We start from the raw sequence: 16,195 nt of genomic DNA on the forward strand, positions 1-16,195 counted from the left end.
CAGATATCCCAAATTTTCCCAAATTTAAATAATGTTTTTCTGATGAACTGTGTTTTGCTTGGAGTTATAGTAAAAAAACAAACCAACAAAGGCACACCAGAGCGGCAAAAATACCAGTAGTATTTATTTTGTAAAATCGATCGGGGGATATGTGGGATTTTGTGACAAAGCGTTCATCTCTGGTTTCCTTTATAGAGAATCTGTACTCTAAGGGCCCGTTCAGACTGCACGCGTTTCCAGCCGCGTTTTGGAAATGCGTGCAGGAGGCAGACACGCACGACATCAGACAGTGCATAGAGTGCACTGTCTGATGTTCACACTGCATGCGCTCCGGACCTGTGCGGTCCGGGAACGCATGCTGCATGCAGATTTTGTAAAAACGCGCGGCTGTCCCATTCACTTTTCAGTGATGGAATCAGCCACGCAACGCAAACAAACGCAGATGGCGTGCGTTCGTACGCGTTGCGTTCCGCACGCGTTGCGTTCCGCACGCGTTCCGCACGCATGGCCATCCGCATTTGTGATCTGAACGGGCCCTAATATTCTTACTCTAAAAAGCATACCATTCTATTCCTTATTTTCTCCTGTGCCCCTCTGTGCTGTTTCTGCCACTCCCTGCTGCAATCCTGGCTTGTAATTAACAGTTTTAGGCAGTGTTTACAAACAAACTAACCAGCTTGTGATAGGCTCACATAAACAGAGTGTGTGAGTCATACAGAGTGTGCAGGGTGCCTGCGGAGGGTGTGTATCGCTTCTATCCAATCACAAGCAGCCCTGCACATTCCACACATTCAAGCCTTAGCAGGACAGAGGAAAGGAGATAAGATTTATTACAGAGACAGTGCAATTAGGAAAGGCTGCAGTAAGCCAGAGCACATTAGAACAGGCATAGGAACTTATAGGATAGAAGAACTAAGGCTGAAAAATTTGTTACAGAGTCTCTTTAAGTGAAAAACAAGAAATCCAGTATGAGCCTCAAATCACACAGAAAAAAAATGACTGCCTTTAGTAAGTGGACACTCTATTAGCCCAGAATCCTCATCGATGGCTAATTAAAAGCAAATAAAATTGATAGATGTGTCCACTTAAAGTGAACCGAGCACCATTTTTAGCACTCGGGGCATCTAAATAGTACATTAAAAATGCATATGAACAATGGTGCTCATTACTAAAAAAAAAGAATTCCATTCAACCTCCTCTTTTCACATTTAAATGTTTATTAGAGGCTTTTATTGCTCTACTTCCGTTGCTGCAAAAAGAGAAGGCAGATAAGGATTGCTTTAAAGTGAACCCGAGGTGAGACTGATATGGAGGCTGCCATATTTATTTCCTTTTAAACAATACTAGTTGCCTGGCAGTCCTGCTGATCTACTGTATTTGGCTGCAGTAGTGAACTGAATTACACCAGAAACAAGCAAGCAGCTAATCTTGTCAGTTCTGACAATATTGTCAGAAACCCCGGACCTGCTGCATGCTTGTTCAGGGTCTATGGTTGAAAGTATTAGAGGCAGAGCGACCAGCAGGACTGCCAGGCAACTTGTATTGCTTAAAAGGAAATAAAGATGGCAGCCTCCATATTATTCTCACCTCGGGTTCCCTTTAATTAGTAGTAGCAATGAGCAAACAAAAGCTTTCATCAGAAGGGTTGGTGGGAGATAGAACACTGTACTTCAAACAGTTTAGAGAAGGACACATTTTATTACATTCACACCTTTTCCTGGATAAATAAGGGGGAGGGGGAATGGCAGCTACTACAGCTATTAGAAAGCAGGAAAAACTGCAGAAAAGAAACCTGCTTGGACCCCTTTAATTAACACTGACTGCATTTTTTTCTGTGTAATTTGAGGCTCATCCTGAATTTCTTGCTCTTCACTTATTGTGTATTTTTCTCATTCTGTTCTCTGCTTCTCCTGCTCACGTCTGCCACCTGCAGGAACAGCTTGTTACCTGGCGTAGTCTTCTTGCTCTGAGCGTTTGCCGTTCTCCTTCGGACGGTATCCTGGGTGCGCGGGATCGTGCTTACACGCATAGCGGCGGTGCCACGCCACATTACAGGCAGTGAGTGATTGATGGATGCAATCCCCTGAGGCAATAAAAGGGAATTTCCAACTCATTGCGGAGCAGCTGGGTTACGCTGCCACTTGACATTCTGACTGTTCTCATTATATGGCATCCACCTGAGGAGTGACTGTATGGATATACACAAAGCTTCCCTGAGATGATGTGCGGCGTTACTGGCCTCCTGTCCCCGTCCTCTCCCCGATACTCCATCCATCTGCGTCACGTTATTGTTATGGCAAGCAAGAAATAGAGAGATTTCCTTTCTGCTAATTGATGAGGGCTCTTCCAATGAGTACATCTTCTGCAGCTGATATTTCAGTGTTTACTTCTCAGTAGGTTACATCACTCGCTGCTGACTTGGGTTGTGTTAGCCATATTTCAGGGCTCAATGAAAAGTTGTATTAGGCATATGAGGGAAAACATGACCCATTTTATGCAATGGTCTAATAGGAAGCTAAAAGCCATATAGAAAAGGCAAAGGAGATCTAAAGATGCATAGAGCGCTCCATAGTGTAAAACCATAAAAAAGTTGAATATGCGCAAGTATAAATTATACTTACAGAATAAAAGATTGCCATATAGAAAAGACTGCTAGTAAATGATTGACTTGTTTATTTTATATATTTATAAAGCGTCAGCATATTACGCAGCGCTATTAAAGGGAACTTGAAGTGAGAGTGATATGGAGGCTGCCATATTTATTTCCTTTCAATGACATATCTTAATAACGTCAACATCAAAATTACATCAAAGGAATAAAATATCAAGGACCAATTGAATAATTACAGTGTATAGTGTAAAATGATCTTTATATATATATATATATATATATATATACTGTGTGTATATATATATATATATATATATATATATATATATATATATATTATATACATATATATATATATATATATATATATATATATATATATATATACTGTGTGTGTATATATATATATATATATATATATATATATATATATATATATACACACTTATACATTTTTCAAAATGTGTCCAAAACTTTTTCAATAAAATACAACTTAAAGAGGAACTCCAGTGACAATAATGTAATAAAAAAAGTGCTTCATTTTTACAATAAATTATGTATAAATGATTTAGTCAGTGTTTGCCTATTGTAAAATATTTTAAATCCCTGATTTACATTCTGACATTTATCACATGGTGACATTTTTACTGCTGGCAAGTGATGTAGCTGCTGCTTGCTCTTTTGGCAGTTGGAGTTTCCCACAATGCAACAAGGTTCACAGACAGGAAACTGCCAAGAGTACGTACTCAGAATTTCTTTGTGGGAGGGGTTTCACCACAATATCAGCCATACAGCGCCCCCTGATGGTCTGTTTGTGAAAAGGAATAGATTTCTCATGTAAAAGGGGTACCAGCTACTGATTGGGATGAAGTTCAATTCTTGGTCGGAGTTTCTCTTTAAATATTAACACTTAACCTGGAGATATATTTCCTGGAAAATGGGGGGCTGAAACCTCTCTACTGAAATTCCAGGATAGTCTTCATTGATAATATTACTATATTGTATTTTTAAAACTAAGGAGTATAACTGACTTTTCTTATATAAATAAGAACTTTTGAACACTATGCATCATTAATGCATAAATAGTAATCTGATTTCTATTAGGGTGGCTGGAAAGTGTAATGGTTAAGGGCTCTGCCTCTGATGCAGGAGACCTGGGTTTAAATCTCGGCTCTGCCTGTTCAGTAAGCCAGCACCTATTCAGTAGGAGACCTTCAGCAAGACTCCCTAACACTGCTACTGCCTATAGGGCGCATCCTAGTGGCTGCAGCTCTGGCGCTTTGAGTCCACCAGGAGAAAAGCGCGATATAAATGTTCTGTGTTTGTTTGTATTAGAAAAATCAAGGTATTTTGCCTTATTACATTTCTTGAGTAAATAGGTGATGTTCTTATGAAGTGTATCAACTTGTGAAATGGTGGATTAATATCAACTTGCTGATTTCTCATGAATAGTAGAAATATGACAATATATCAATATCAGATTATTGTGAATATGCCATTATGGTTTAAAATAAAATTACTAAAAACTAAACTACAAATGTCCAACAGGACCTACTGCTGTTGTAGTGGAACTGTTCCTATTATTAGAATAGCTGGGGCCCTAGAACTACAGAATTCATGAGAAAACATCAGAGTTTGTATAGTTACTTGTGAGAGGTATTGCCGTAACAATTAGATCTCTAATAGTTTGGACTCTGGATAGATGGAAGGCCATAGACTTGCCATGTTTAGAAAAGCCTGTATGTTTCCACACCTGATAGCCCACGATTTTTCAGCTTTAAGATTTGAATCTACTTTTTTAAGTATTTCTTTCAGTGTTGGTATAATTGGTAATTTCCAATTTGCTACTATGAGCATTTGGGTCACAATAAAGGTGTGATTATAGATCAGCCTTTCCCTAGGGGGCAAGTCCATGGTTTGTAGACGGAATAATGCCATACCGGGGGGGATCTGCGTTAATGTCATTGGCAATCGTTTTAGAACATTTTCTGTCTCCTCCCATAATTTCTGAATTTTAGGGCAAGATCAAAATACATGAGATATTGAACCTATTTAGTTACAATTCCTCCAACATAATGGAGATAGCTTATCAAACTTTGATATTTTATCTGGTGTCACATACCATTGCCAAGTTAAGTTAATTAGAGTCTCATGGTGAGAAACACAATGAGAGGATCTTTTCAAAGATCTGAATGCTTTTTCCCATTCTTCTTGATCAATATCAATTTGAAGAAACTCCTGCCGTTTCTTGAGCTGCCATTGGGGTATTTTATCATCCATGTCTAAAAGATCTATAAAACGCAGATGTTCCTTTGGTATAATTTCTGTCTGGATCTAATAATCTGCTAAATTGTGGAATAAGGGGAATGGGGTCAGAATTATATTCTAAAATATTTATCATCTTCAGGAATATTTTATGTGGAAACCAGCTCATTAAATTGTTTAATAGGTGCTAGACTAGTTTAGGGGACCCAGCAAGAAACTTCATAGGGAACAGTTCACCCTCTACAGCGCGAAGCGTTGTGATTGGCCGAATAGTGCTGTCCACCCAATCACGTTAATGGAATTTCCCTGTGAGGTTTCCTACTGGGTCCTCTAAACTAGACTAGCGCCCTTTAATTCCTCTTTGGAAGAAAATACACAGGTAACTTGAAGAATTTGTTCCCAGTTTTGAGGGCATGGAAAAAATAAATTCATCTCATGCTGTTTCTATGGAGCGTATTGTAATTATTTTCATTATTATGATGATTATGCTTTTAAAAAGTGACACCATTTCTGCACATGCATGCATATTTATGCGCTGTGTTTCATGTACACAGATGTGGGAGGAAGCCATCGTCCTGGGCAAGGAGCTGGCGGAGCAGTATGAAAATGAGATGTTTGACTACGAGCAGCTGAGCGAGCTGTTGGTGAGTACTCCGCACACGCTGAACCCACACGGCGCACATTGCTGAGTTATTTCTGCTTTGGAATAAAAAATAGCAATGGAATATTCTTTTGAAAACCTGCTATTTCAAGTGACCCTGTCACATTTCTCACAAATGATTGTCTTGATTCACAAAGCTCACACAAAGTTCCCAACCGTCCCTCTTTCGGAGGGACAGTCTCTCTGTCCCTCTTTCTCCCTCATTTGTCCTTCTTTCAGGACTGATGTACAGATTTATGTAAATATATGTGTTTTTCTACTCGAAAAATGTGTTTAACCACTTTTGGATGACCCTAGTTGAAATCTATGCCCTGTTTGGGACCTGTTATATCTGCCAGGGCGTAGATTTCAACTTTCACACCGCATGCTACCGCCCATTGCGCCGCTCTCCCGTTGCTAAAGCTTACTCTGCTGTCAGTATGACAGCAGAGCTCCGTGCGCTGGTCTCATTGGCTCACATTGATCACAGGGTCAGAAGCCAATGAAATTGACCGGCTTACAGAACTCTGCTGTCACAGCGATGGATGAATGGCAGCGGTGAGCCCTGTTTTTGGTACCAGTAGTCTCTGGTCCTTAACCTCCCTGGCGTTATCATTATTTCCAGATTTCAGTGTCTGAAAGCGGTGCAATTTTTGCACATGCTTTTAGACCCTTAAAGTTATACTGTTGCTAGATCTGCTGCAACCCTGCACATTACACACCTCTCATGGATCCAGCTCAGGGTTACCACTCTGAGCTGCAGGTTTCTACCCCAAGTCTGACTCGGTGTTACCGCTGTGGAGGTTAAGGGGCCCAGAGACTGCTGGCACGCAGGTGGTTAATTGGCTCTAAACTTTATCCCCATCCTTTAATTTGATATATTTCTTATATTCAAATGTTAACATAAAGGAAATGAACGAGGATAGGAAGGACCAGCGTGGTTTGAATTATAAAATCTATTTTTTTCTTATGAAATCTTTATAGTCTGCATTAATAGGGGTGTGGCTTAAGTGTCCCTCTTTCTCATCTCAAAAGTTTGGGAAGAATGCTCCTCTCAGAAAGTGAAGTGACTGCATGTAGTTGGCCTCCAGTATTACTCACAGACACGCAGGAATTAATACAAAATAGAATTTTCACACAAATAAGTAGTAGGGTAAGTGTTCATAACCAAGCAGCACCTGGCCTATAAATATCTGCAGGAAAAGCCTCTCGGTAAATGTAAAGGCACAGCACATGCAATTGTATCTGCAGTACCAGAATATGCAGGGCCTGAACCAACTGCAATGCCTCTTCCTCTCACTAAGAGACAATCGTTCACATAAAAATGCTTTTGCTGTAATAGGGGCTGCCTCATGCTGACACATACAGCAGATGGTAACCATCTGACATTTTTGACAGGCTTTGGACTAACCATCTCCTCATGGTTTCAAACGTTCTCAAATGTTCATTTTACTAGCACTCAAGTGGCATAGTCCATTTGGCAGAATAGTGTACATTTCTAGTGAATACTCCGGGATCAATGTACATCAGGGGTGTCAAACTCGCGGGCCTTTTGCGGCCCTCGATACAATATTTTGTGGCCCCCACCGGCAAAAGCAAAAGAGACATGGAAGCAAACTATTTTTGCCTATTTTACCTTATAGTTCGCTTCAGTGCCCCCAAGTAATCCGCCGCATCCCTGCCGCTAAACGAGGGCTGCAGAGTCCCCAAATCCCTTGGGCAAACATTCACGACTGTGCTGAGGGGCAGAGCTTCCAGCTGCAGCTCTGCCCCTCCTGACGTCAATCGCCGCACGGATTGCCGCCTCTCCCCGCCAGTCTCTGTGAAGGAAGAGTGAGAGGGGCGGGCAGAGGCGGCGATCCACCGCGACTGACGTCAGAAGGGGCAGAGCTGAAGCTGAAAGCTCTTCCCCTTCCAGGAAATGCCGGCGGATTGCCCCCCGGGCGATTTGGAGGCTCTGCAGCCCTAGTTTTGCGGTGGGGACACGGCGGTTTACTTGTAATGGGAGCACTGAAGCGAACTATAAGGTAAAATAGGCAAAATTGTTTGTTTCAGTGTAAATTTGATTTTGAATCGAAATAAAAATCAGTGCAAGGGACGGGGGGCGGGAGCTGCTGAATGCAGAAATGACATGCCATCATATCAGTTATATGGGAAGACTGTTCTGTGTGCACATTTGTGGACTTTTTTTGTGAAATCCCTTATGCGGCCCAGCCTCATCCTGACTTTGCTTCCTGCGGCCCAGCCTCATCCTGACTTTGCTTCCTGCTGCCCAGCCTCATCCTGACTTTGCTTCCTGCGGCCCAGCCTCATCCTGACTTTGCTTCCTGCGGCCCAGCCTCATCCTGACTTTGCTTCCTGCGGCCCAGCCTCATCCTGACTTTGCTTCCTGCGGCCCAGCCTCATCCTGACTTTGCTTCCTGCGGCCCAGCCTCATCCTGACTTTGCTTCCTGCTGCCCAGCCTCATCCTGACTTTGCTTCCTGCGGCCCAGCCTCATCCTGACTTTGCTTCCTGCTGCCCAGCCTCATCCTGACTTTGCTTCCTGCTGCCCAGCCTCATCCTGACTTTGCTTCCTGCGGCCCAGCCTCATCCTGACTTTGCTTCCTGCGGCCCAGCCTCATCCTGACTTTGCTTCCTGCGGCCCAACCTCATCCTGACTTTGCTTCCTGCTGCCCAGCCTCATCCTGACTTTGCTTCCTGCGGCCCAGCCTCATCCTGACTTTGCTTCCTGCGGCCCAGCCTCATCCTGACTTTGCTTCCTGCGGCCCAGCCTCATCCTGACTTTGCTTCCTGCGGCCCAGCCTCATCCTGACTTTGCTTCCTGCGGCCCAGCCTCATCCTGACTTTGCTTCCTGCGGCCCCCAGGTAAATTGAGTTTGAGACCCCTGATGTACATTGTATACATATTTATTTTATATGTTATAACTTTTACTTTAGCGTTCCTTTAATAAAAGTTGTTCTCATTGTAACCTCACATATTCCTGTGGTCTCTGCTTATTATTCTGAAGGCTGGCTTCATGTCTCTCTCTTCTTTCAGAAAAAACAAGCCCAGTTCTTTGAGAACATTGTGAAAGTCATCCGCCCGAAGCCCGATTACTTCGCTGTGGGATATTACGGCCAGGGATTTCCTACCTTCCTTAGGGTAAGTTCAGCATCTTTTATTCAAATTATAGGACATTTTGTATACTTTAGGCCCCTTTTACACATGCAGGTAATTCCTGCGTCGCGTTAGCCTATTTTACCACAAGGGGGCGCAAAAGCAATGAAACTCTATTTATTTATATAGTGCCGACAAATTATGTAGCGCTGTACAGAATATATTGACTCGTCACGAACTGTCCCTCAGAGGGGCTCACAATCTATACCTACCACAGTCCTATGTCTATGTATGTATCGTGCTGTGCATGTATCGTAGTCCAGGGACAATTTTAGGGGAAGCCAATTAACTTATCTGTATGTTTTTGAGATGTGGGAGGAAAATTGAGTGTCCGGAGGAAACCCACGCAGACACGGGGAGAACATACAAACCCCTTACAGATGTTGACCTGGCTGGGATTCGAATTGGGGATCCAGCGCTACAAGACGAGAGCGCTAACCACTACACCACCGGTGCTGCTCTATGGAGACTTTGACATTTATTGCGGTCCGGAAGTATCTGAGCCGATGCAAGGGCGATAGCGTGTTGCGGTGCGCACCGCGCTTAAAGCGAACCTTAAGTCAAGTAAAAAAAATGAGATTTACTCACCTGGGGCTTCCCTCAGCCCCCAGCAGCCGATCGGTGCCGACAGGCATGGGAACGCGAGTGATTGTTCGCGTTCCCAGCCTGTATATCGCCCCATATGCTGCTATTGCGGCCAGGAGGTCACAATAGCAGCATAGGGGGCGATATACAGGCTGGGAACGCGAACAATCACTCGCGTTCCCATGCCTGTCGGCCGGTGAGGGCGAAACCGGAAGTCGTCGCCGGCGGGTCCTGGGACATCGGAGCGGAGCTGCGAGGGCACCGATCGGCTGCTGGGGGCTGAGGGAAGCCCCAGGTGAGTAAATCTAATTTTTTTTACTTGACTTAAGGTTCGCTTTAACGCACTGTGCTTGGGGTAATGGAAGTTTATGGGTGATGCATGTGGTGTAAACGATGGAGCGTCACTTCTCACGCATGCGTGGACCAACTGGAAACCTAGTGATGTACCAACTGCCCAGTTGGGAGTCGCCACTGAGCGGGTGTCGGCGCTATGCATATGACCCCGCCCAGCATGGAGTAAGTCGCTGATCGAGGCGGCACTATGTATATGACCCTGTCAGCGCACTCTGCCCAGCAGGGGAGTACATCACTGAGCGGGGGCGGTGCTATGCATATGACCCTGTTGGCACACACTGCGCAGCAGGGAGTACATCACTGAGCAGGGGCTGTGCTATGCACATGACCCTGCCAGCACACTCTGCCCAGCAGGGAGTACGTCACTGAGCGGGGGCGGTGCTATGCATATGGACCTGCTAGCGCACTCTGCCCAGCAGGGAGTACGTTACTGAGTGGGGGCGGTGCTATGCATATGGACCTGTTGGCACACTCTGCCCAGCAGGGAGTACGTCACTGATCGGGGGCGGGCCTATGCATATGACCCTGTCAGCGCACTCTGCCCAGCAGGGAGTACGTCACTGAGCGGGGGCGGTGCTATGCATATGGCCCTGTTGGCACACACTGCACAGCAGGGAGTACATCACTGAGCCGGGGCGGTGCTATGCATATGACCCTGTCAGCGCACTCTGCCCAGCAGGGAGTAAGTCGCTGATCAGATCGGGCCTATGCATATGACCCAGTCAGCGCACTCTGCCCAGCAGGGAGTACGTCACTGAGTGGGGGCGGTGCTATGCATATGACCCTGTCAGCACCCTCTGCCCAGCAGGGAGTACGTCACTGATCGGGAGCGGGCCTATGCATATGACCCTGTCAGCACACTCTGCCCAACAAGGGAGTACGTCACTGATCGGGGGCGGACCTATGCATATGACCCTGTCAGCACACTCTGCCCAGCAGGGAGTACGTCACTGATCGGGGCCGGGCCTATGCATATGACCCTGTCAGCGCACTCTGCCCAGCAGGGAGTACGTCACTGAGCGGGGGCGGGCCTATGCATATGACCCAGTCAGCGCACTCTGCCCAGCAGGGAGTACGTCACTGAGCGGGGGCGGGCCTATGCATATGACCCTGTCAGCACCCTCTGCCCAGCAGGGAGTACGTCACTGATCGGGAGCGGGCCTATGCATATGACCCTGTCAGCACACTCTGCCCAACAAGGGAGTACGTCACTGATCGGGGGCGGACCTATGCATATGACCCTGTCAGCACACTCTGCCCAGCAGGGAGTACGTCACTGATCGGGGCCGGGCCTATGCATATGACCCTGTCAGCGCACTCTGCCCAGCAGGGAGTACGTCACTGAGCGGGGGCGGGGCTATGCATATGGCCCTGTTGGCACACACTGCACAGCAGGGAGTACATCACTGAGCCGGGGCGGGCCTATGCATATGACCCAGTCAGCGCACTCTGCCCAGCAGGGAGTACGTCACTGAGCGGGGGCGGGCCTATGCATATGACCCTGTCAGCACCCTCTGCCCAGCAGGGAGTACGTCACTGATCGGGGGCGGGCCTATGCATATGACCCTGTCAGCACACTCTCCCCAACAAGGGAGTACGTCACTGATCGGGGCCGGGCCTATGCATATGACCCTGTCAGCGCACTCTGCCCAGCAGGGAGTACATCACTGATCGGGGTCGGACCTATGCATATGACCCTGTCAGCGCACTCTGCCCAGCAGGGAGTACGTCACTGATCGGGGCGGGCCTATGCATATGACCCTGTCAGCGCACTCTGCCCAGCAGGGAGTACGTCACTGATCGGGGGCGGGCCTATGCATATGATCCTGACAATGCACTCTGCTGCAGGGTCATATGTTTGTCATTTTTAGCGTTGCAATAGGATCTGGCAGGAGCAATGCATCACCACCGTAACGCAAAAAAAATATGTAAAATCGGGCTCACCGATTCAGGACCGCAGAAGTGAAACTCTCTGCCGCATCTAAGCCTGCTGCAGGGTAGATCATTATTATTATTATTGATTTATAAAGCACTAATTGTATGTATTTATTTCCTTTCAAACCATTATCAGTTGCCTGGCAGTCCTGCTGATCTATTTGCATGCAGACCAGAAACAAGCATGCAGCTAATCTTGTCACATCTGACAATAATTTCAGAAACACCTGATCTGCTGCATGCTTGTTCAGGGGCTATGGCTAAATGTATTAGAGATACAGGATCAGCAGGACTGCCAGGCAACTGGTATTGCTTAAAAGGAAATAAAAAATGCAGCCTCCACATCACTCTCACTTCGGTTATATATACGGTAAATAACAATCTTATTGAGTGACCTGTTCAATGGCTCTTTATCACTTATAACTGTGATCAGTAAATCAAAATCAAGAACACTTAAAAAAGGAAAAAAAAACACTTTTAGGAACAAGCTGTTTAAAAATTTTTTTGCAAGAAAGAGTTTGTAGACAGTCTTTCACTTTGCTTATGTCAGTGATTATAGGAATGCCACAGCAAGCTATCCCAGCTGCCAGACTGAGTACAGGAATGAAAGCTAAAGAGGACACAACAGAGAGCTTCTGTGTGCCAGCTCTCACTGATTGCAAACAGGAGCTTCTGCTTTAAATTATAATCTGTGATAACTTCAAAACTTCAAAAATCAAAAACTTTTTCCTCCTACTTTTTATTGCCACTATAGTTAGCCTACTTCAAAAATCAAATACTTCTTTCCCTTACTCTTTATTTCCCATATAGTTATTTTACTTCAAAAATCAAAAACTTCTCCTCCCCCCCTACTCTTTAGTGCCCATATAGTTATTCTACTTGCCTTTGTCCCAAAGACATGTCATATGTGTAAAAATCCTCCCAGTATTGAACAGAGCAGGGATGGGAACTGCCATTGCAATGGATGTCCTATTTTAAATTAATTCAGGAAACTCCTACAGTAAGGAGTTTATGCTTACAGTTACACTGAACCCTGCAAAAGCAAACTCTTTCTGCTATGTTTACCCTCATCAACTGCATTTAGTGAGCAAAAGACAATCCAGAGAGCTTTTGCAGCAATGCAGCATGTTAGTGATTGGCTTATCGTGCATGCAGCTGGGCTAACTCCGCTGTCTGACAGGTGACTTATGTACCAATCAGGACTCTGTGAACGCAGTAATCACACAGTAACAACTGTAAAGAAAGTAAAAGAGCTCTGTTCATTAAAGGGGCACTACAGCGTAAAATGAGACACTGAAGCGAAAAAATATATATGATATAATGAATTGGTTGTGTACTATGAATACTTACTAGAAAATTAGCAGCAAAGAAAATATACTCATATTTTTCTTTTCAGGTATATAGTGTTTTTTCTAACATTGCATCATTCTATAATATGTGCAGATTACACAACACTCAGCATTCAAAATGATTCTTTCAGAGCAGTCTGTGAACTAATGACCTCTCCTCTGGCAGAGAAAAAGAAAATTGTTCACTAACAGTTGAGATAATAAAAGCCAGAAAACAGCCCTCTCCACGACTTTGAAAGTCGTAGAGCTTAATGGCTTTTTTTGCATAGAGATAACAACTGGAGTTTCTTAACTCTTCCTGTACTGGAAACAATTAGACTGATGTATCTGATCTTAATGTTTTATTTCTTAGCTGTACTACACATACAAATCATAATATCATCATTTTTTTTTTCGCTTAAGTGTCTCTTTAAATATGTGCAAACATACACAAATAGGAAGTATGTTTCTTCCAGAGTAAAAGGAGCCATAAATTACTTTTCTCCTATGTTGCTGTCACTTACAGTAGGTAATAGAAATCTGACAGAAGTGACAGGTTTTGCACTAGTCCATCTCTTCATAGGGGATTCTCAGCAAGGCTTTTATTCTGTATAAAGATTGTCCCTAAAAAGGATTTAAACAATGATGCTAGCCAGCTTCCCTGCTCCCTACACAGTTTTTTGGCAGTTGGACAGAGCAACTGCCATTCACTAAGTGCTTTTGAAAATAAATATATATCCCTGAGAATCCCCTATAAAGAGATGGACTAGTCCAAAGCCTGTCACTTCTGTCAGATTTCTACAACCTACTTTAAGTGACAGCAACATAGGAGAAAAGTAATTTATGGCTCATTTTACTCTGGGAGAAATGTACTTCTTATTTGTATATGTTTGCACATATTTTAAATTTTACAGTTTTTCGCTGAAGTGTCCCTTTAAGTTGTCCCTTCAGTTGTAATTGACAGCAACTGATATAGTGAAAAGGGGCCCTAAGGCTTTCGTCTTCCTTAGATACAAGTCTGACTAGATCTAGTCAGAACTGGAAGGAATCATTGTTAGAAGAAAATGGTGAGCTGATGGCGAGGTAAGTATGTAATACTTATTTACTCTGTTCAGGTTCCCTTTAGGAGGTTTGTGTCTCTGTAACTCATACAATTAAACAGCTCCCATTAACAGAACGTCACAGAGCACTCCGGTTCCTCCGCAGATCCCCCAGCCATCATCTGTGCGCAGGAATCCCCAAGCTGTCCCGCGCAGCCAGCAGTCCTGCCGCTCCACACATTACATGTTTATTAGGCCAGTGAATGATGCTTGCTGGGAAATAGCATTCCAAGCCTCTTTATTAATCCAGGCCTAAATTTCCTTCACAAGCCAGCGGTTCCGCCCGCCAGCGCGCCGAAATGCCTTCTCTACAATGTTTCACAAATCATTGGGCAGGGGTCGCTTTGTCACCGGCGTACATTAGCCGAGGCGCCGCCGCGTTTGATTGCCTCCGTAATGCATTGCTGACAAAAGAGTTTTAGTTTAAAACCAGCTTCCCCCGGCCCCCTGCTTCAATCTGTCTGCGGCACCCTTGTCAATAATTTACTTTCCGTGCATTTATGTTTGATGAATTCACCTTATATAACTCGCTGGGAGAGACGCTGGGTGGTTGTTTTTTCATAGTGTGCACCGAAAGCCGCAATAAGTTAAAATTTGTACGGAAGTAGGTCATGAAAAGTAGGAATCCAGTGCCTGCTGGCAATCTTATTAAATACGATAATACTGTTTTATTTCTGCCAGGATTGCCACTAATATCGGGCAGAAAACATTAAATAAAGGTCACATGGCCGGCCGTGTTTGTGTCTGCCGGCTCTGTGTATTAGCACAGCGTTTAGATTAACAACAAAAAAAAACTTCTGTGTTTTTTGTTTTTAATACTTAAAGGAAACCCAAAGTCACAAAAAAAAAACAGTTTAACTCCCCTGGCGGCTTCAAACGGCCCCCTGCAATCACCCTGTGCCCTCACAGTCACTCAAGGATCCTCCGGTCCCCCACAATGACTTAAGTTTCGGTGACTGGGCCAGTCGTTCTGGTACTGCACATGTGCAGGACGCTCCCAGCGGTGGGAGCGGGATCGAGGATGCCCAGAGCCAGAGCTGCGTAGGCGCAGTGACTCCAAAATCGAAACTTAGTCACTGTGGAGGACCAGAGGATCGTTCTGTGACGGCACAGGGCAGGGGAGTTAAACTGTTTTGTTTTTTTACTTTAGGTTTCCTTTAAAAGGAATAGTACACTTTATAAAGGACACCTTAAAGCGGATCCGAGATGAAAAACTAACTATAACAAGTAACTTGTCTATATACAGTATCTTATCTAAAGTATAGATAGTTTACACAGCAAATCTAGCTGCAAACAGCTTCAACAGCTTTTGATTATTTATTCCTATGATACAATGAGGGCAGCCATGTTCTGTTTGTCACAGGCTGAGAGCTGGAGATGCTATCAGCTTGCCTGTGTGTAATGTGACAAATTCAGTCCCCTCTTCTTCTCCCTCCTCCCCTCTCTCTGAAATCTCTGGCTAGGAACCTCCTCCTCCTGCCCAGACTGAGCTCCCATAAGCCCTTGCTACAGTGCCAAGGCACTCTAAAAAGCTGTGGGCGAGGCTTGTTTAGTTTATAGGGAATTAGAGTATTAAAACAAAACAAAAAAGTATTTGGCTGGAGGAATGCCCTATAAACTATATGAAAGGAACACAATTATGCAATAAGTAAAAGTTTATCTCGGATCCAGTTTAACCCTTTAGCAGACAATTTATTTAGAGGCTTGCATGTGCTCCAGGCCAATTTATTTTAGCACAATTTTATTTCTTATTTCTTACATTTCATTGCTACTGATTAGTACTGCTGTAATGTGTATTTATGGCCACTTGTCGCTAGGGGGCAGTGTGAGGCAGTAACAGAGGACGTCTGCTGTTTAGTTTCTGTATTTTCTGGTAGGAGAAAGACATCAAAGCATCCCAAGTATTTACAGCATGACCAGTTCTGCTGCCTGTGGTCAATAGCAGTTGACTTATCTCAAATGAGATAATTCTTTGAAGCTGCGTATGGGTTAAAGTGGTGTTGTCATCAAATGTCATCTATAGTGAAAAAGCAGGGGTGTCAAACTCAATCACTTAAGGGGCAAAAAATCTACAACATAGTTTGTCACGGGCAAAAAAATTTTTATTAAGATTTAACATTCATTGAACAATCTCAAACAAAGTGGTGTAACTGTATTGGGACCTTGGGGGGCATGCGCCTCCCCCTTCTGCAGAGTAGTGCAGTGGAGCAGTTTAATA

General features: G+C 44.4%; 1 protein-coding gene across 1 annotated transcript in view; it reads left to right on the forward strand.

Moving 5' to 3' along the window:
• Positions 1 to 16,195, forward strand: part of DOCK1 (dedicator of cytokinesis 1) — a 589,023-nt gene that overhangs the window by 501,531 nt on the left and 71,297 nt on the right. Inside the window, exons 38-39 of the mRNA XM_068258876.1 lie at positions 5,431 to 5,520; positions 8,556 to 8,660. Of these exons, the coding sequence (XP_068114977.1) occupies positions 5,431 to 5,520; positions 8,556 to 8,660 (195 nt within the window). The remainder of the gene's footprint in view (positions 1 to 5,430; positions 5,521 to 8,555; positions 8,661 to 16,195) is intronic.

Source organism: Hyperolius riggenbachi, chromosome 10, assembly GCF_040937935.1.
Source record: "Hyperolius riggenbachi isolate aHypRig1 chromosome 10, aHypRig1.pri, whole genome shotgun sequence".
In the NCBI taxonomy this organism is placed as follows: domain Eukaryota; kingdom Metazoa; phylum Chordata; class Amphibia; order Anura; family Hyperoliidae; genus Hyperolius; species Hyperolius riggenbachi.